General features: G+C 38.2%; 1 protein-coding gene across 1 annotated transcript in view; it reads right to left on the bottom strand.

The window, feature by feature from the left end:
- Window positions 1-2593, bottom strand: part of LOC103369801 (LIM zinc-binding domain-containing Nebulette-like) — a 39602-nt gene extending 37009 nt beyond the window's left edge. The window contains exon 1 of the mRNA XM_008298613.1: window positions 2236-2593. Coding sequence (XP_008296835.1) covers window positions 2236-2304 — 69 coding nt within the window. The 5' untranslated portion in view covers window positions 2305-2593. The remainder of the gene's footprint in view (window positions 1-2235) is intronic.
- Between the last annotated feature and the right edge of the window lie 1705 nt (window positions 2594-4298).

Genomic DNA, 4298 nt, shown 5'->3' with positions numbered 1-4298 from the left:
CGGCAGCCCTGGAAGGCTTGTAAAGGTAGAACGGCAGCCCTGGAAGGCTTGTAAAGGTAGAAATTAAAATAAATGCAAACAAAGAGTAAAGGGAAATTCCATGTGGACAAAAGAGAACTGGGACTTGGAAGAAGACTTGTTTTCTATCAAGACAATGAGCCGAAGCAAACAGCCAAAGCTCCACAGAAGTGGTTTAAAGAAGACACCAACTGGCTGCACCTGAGTTGAATGACACTTTAAAAGGAGGCGCTAACTACACCTGCTGACACATTCATCTGGCTTCATATTACAGCCCTTAACACGTTTTCACAACTTGTTCCTGACAACCTCTTCTGGGCAGCTACAGGAACCACAGCAACTCTGATAAAAACAGTTCTCCTCCCACACGATCCTCTCTCGAGCCTGTGATTGACTCACACGGTGTCACTTTCACAGCAGATCCTGCAGGAATTTTCATGCAAAAATAAGACATTTCAAAGCTAAATTCCTGCAAACGTAGCACTTCTTTGTCCGTGGCTTTTATTTTCAGACGTCGTGGCCGAGACGGGAAAGAAGCGACACCTCGTTTTGCAGAAGGTCTCGTTCAGTGGGCCGGTGTAAAGGACAGCAGGGAAGTCCTTGGATGGCAAAATGATTTCTTTCTGTCTTCCTGTCATCCTCACACTCTCCTTCTCACTTTCCTCATCTCTGTTTTTGGACGCTTCCTCGTCCAGATCCCCGCCACTGTTTTCAGTCCTATTTATAAGCGTTTGACCCACACTGGTGATGATTTTAAACAAGGATGTCTTTTCGCTCACTTTGGTATTTCAAGAAAGCAGCGCGTCGTGTTTGCCCTGTAAATCTTTAATGGCGAGAGATGGCAGCTAATATCGAGCGCAGAGCCGACATGCTGTTGTGTCACCCGATGCTTGGCAGGACAGACAGCGAACGCACGAGACCGCTCAAGATGAATTAATCATTTATCAGCGTTATGCAAGCGTTTGTTACAGAGGTGTTACCAGGCAAACAGAGAAACCAACGCTTTCTTTGCAAACCATCATTTAGAGGCAAAGATGCTGCTGTGACACCCAACATCTATCACATTATTACAGCCACCTACAGCGTCTGACCGGTGTGTTGATATTTCACGCTGATACTCAAACACCTCTCTAATGGTGCAGTAGTACAAAAAACACATTTATAGCTACTTGTTTTTGTATTTTTTTTATGAGTGCTACTGCAAACACGGGGTCAAAAATACACCAAGAGCCGAGTGAGGACACAGAAGTTGGTTGTCATGGAAAGAAAACGGCCAAACAAAGGCAGGTTGGTAAGGATACACAGCAGAATGCATCTCATTAGGTCCGACAAAAGTGTATTAAAGTCATATTTTATGATTTTTTAACATAAAATGAGGAGGTACGACAACTAAACGGTCCTTAACTAGAACACAGACTTTCAACAAATCCACATATTTGGTCTCTACGACAATATTGATGATTATTTTATTTATTTATGTTTTTATTTATTCTTTGTTCTTGCTGTTATATTTGCATTTTAAAAGCCAATATTTACTCGCTGCTGCCTCCTTCATGTAAAAATGTGCTTTAAAATTATTTTTTTTGCCATTCAGTTTTTGGTATTTTGGGTTGTGTGACTGTTGCTGCAACAAAGCGGAGCCGTTGGCGCTCTGTGAAGCTAATGCTGCAGCACTTTGACTAAAATTATGGACATTTTTTTACTACGTCACTTCTTGAAAAGATGAAAGGAGGCAGAATATATGAATTTTATTTTTAAATAAATAAATACTACAACTGCAAAAGAAACTCTAGTAATAAGACTGTAGAGGAGAACACAGTGATAATACTGTTAATAAAATATCCACACGTTTAGCCTCCATTATAAGGTTAAACTATGACAACCATATATTTCTAACAACTATATTTATTCTTAGTATTTTTGTACATTTGAAGCCAATATTTACCAGCTGCTACCTGGTATAGTTTACTGTACCCAAATACAACTTTTTTGTTTTTAACACAGTCATAACATTAAGACAGAAAACAGGCTTTCCACAGTGTAGTTATCAAACTAAACGCTCCTTTCTGTTCCTGATAAACGCCTAAAACACTGTATTCTGATTAAAACCTATTTTATGAGACTATTTCATACAACACGGGTATTATAGCAGAGTTTCCTGCCGCCCTCGCTACTTTCCTCCACTTTCTATCGTGCGCTAAGGGGAGAGTTGCGCACCTTGTCCAGGCAGCTGACTTTCTCCGTCGGGTAGACGATCTTCCCGCAGCGGGCGCACGGCGGGTTCATCCTCCGGTCCTGCTCGGAGCTCTTCACCGGAGACGCGACGCTGTGAGCCGGGTGGTGGAAGGGGGGCAGGAGGAGAAGAAGGAGACAGCAGCTCGGGCACCGGGACCAGCCTCCACCTGCGACGCCGGAGAAGCTGCGAGAAGGAGCCGCTGCAAAAGAGCCGCCGGTTGTGCTTGTTTCACTCCGCGGAGCAGCGTCCGGTCTGAGGACTGGAGCTGCAGCCCGAACAGAGTCCAGCGGCGGCGGCAAGATGGCAGCAGTGAGAGCCGGAGGGACAGGAAGCTGTGGAGGGAGCGGAGGGAGCGGAGCAGCAGCCAGCAGGCATCAGCAAGAAGACTGACAGCAAGTCTTCATAGGCAGGAAGACACGGAGCCAAGCATGAAGCAGCTTCATGAACACTCAACTACAGCGGATCAGAAATAATAAACATTCATTAGAACAATGATCATTTAAAAAAACAGAATAATGACACGATTTTAGTTTTTAACAACAGACTTTAAAAAATAAATTGTACACATTGTCAAATACATATATATATAAATATATTATTGTTGATGATGAATTGAACATTAAAAAATTAAATTTCCTCGTCAAAATGAGAGTAAATAAGGTACATATTTGGCAAAACAATAGTAAATACTACAATAAATAAATAAATGTGTACGCTGATTTTTGGGGGTATTATTTCAATTAGTAGTTGTGGCATTAGTAGCATAAATAATATGTTTTATTCTTATTTTAATCTTAAAATAGTTTTAACAATAAATAAATAAAAAGTACATAAATTGACCAGCATTTATTTAAAAACATAATAATAATAATAATAATAATAATAATAATAATAATAATAATAATCTATTTTGTCTTTAAAAAATGAGAAAATAGGTTTTTTTTCTTTTGGTCATATTATTCTAAATAATAACAGAACTTTTTATTTTTGTCTTTTTTTTACTTTTTGAAAATAATAATAAATAACTACCATTTTGTTGACAATAATACATTATTTACTAAAATACAAATCTATTTCCTATATCAAAATACGAATGTAAATAAAATACATGTTTTGTAAACAATAGCAAATAATACAATAAATAAATGTGAAATCTGCAATTGTATAATTTGCAAAAAGCTATTATGATTATGATTTTAATAATAATTGTTTATTTTAACATAGAAACATAAATAAAAAAAAATTTTTAAAAGTCATCCAAAATGTGACAATAAATTAAGTCCATCCTTTGTCATTAGTAGCACATAATAAATAAAAATACATGTAAAAAAAAAAAAAAAAAATCTTTACTTAAGTAGGTCTTCATACACACTTCTGTAAAAGTGTGAATCATTTGAAAGAATATTATTTGTCAACAATAATAATAATATGATGAGAGTTTGGACACCAGATATACCAAATATGCACCATAACCTCCAGCAGCCTCAGAGACGGCTGCTGCGCTGTGCTTCTCCTAAACAAGTTCATGAATATAGAAACACAGATGTCATCTTGGGTTTGTGATTATTCTTCCTAACACTGACTTTTATCTGAGTAATATTATACCCAGTGGGTTTAAATAGAAACACCACCAACTCTGACCAAGGACAAGTAAAGGACTCCCCCTGCTGGCTGATGGAGGTACAATCTACACCAAACAACAGTTTAAGGATAAATTAGGGTAAGATGATGTCATTTACAGAACAATAAAGTGGGAAGTTACATACTTTTGAAGATGACTTTTATTTTTTACTTGGTTTCAGAGATCCTTGACCTCGGTGCTGAAGCGTTATGTGGGTTTGACCTTCAAACACCTGAATTTGAGCCATCTGCTGAGATTGTAATGATCCTTTTATGACTTCTGTTGAACTTGCTTGACTTGTCTTCTACTGAAGCTGCTGGCTGACGGGAAACCACACTAAATAATCTGAGGTCTGTGAGCAGGTGGCTTAAATTTGGAGATGGGAATTTCTTTATCTGAACTTGTGCGAGGATAAGATAAGGT

The sequence above is a fragment of the Stegastes partitus genome, unplaced genomic scaffold (genome assembly GCF_000690725.1).
Source record: "Stegastes partitus isolate 25-593 unplaced genomic scaffold, Stegastes_partitus-1.0.2 Scaffold1332, whole genome shotgun sequence".
Classification (NCBI taxonomy): domain Eukaryota; kingdom Metazoa; phylum Chordata; class Actinopteri; family Pomacentridae; genus Stegastes; species Stegastes partitus.
Note: the sequence above shows the minus strand (reverse complement) of the source record. Positions and strands in the feature narration are given on the sequence as shown.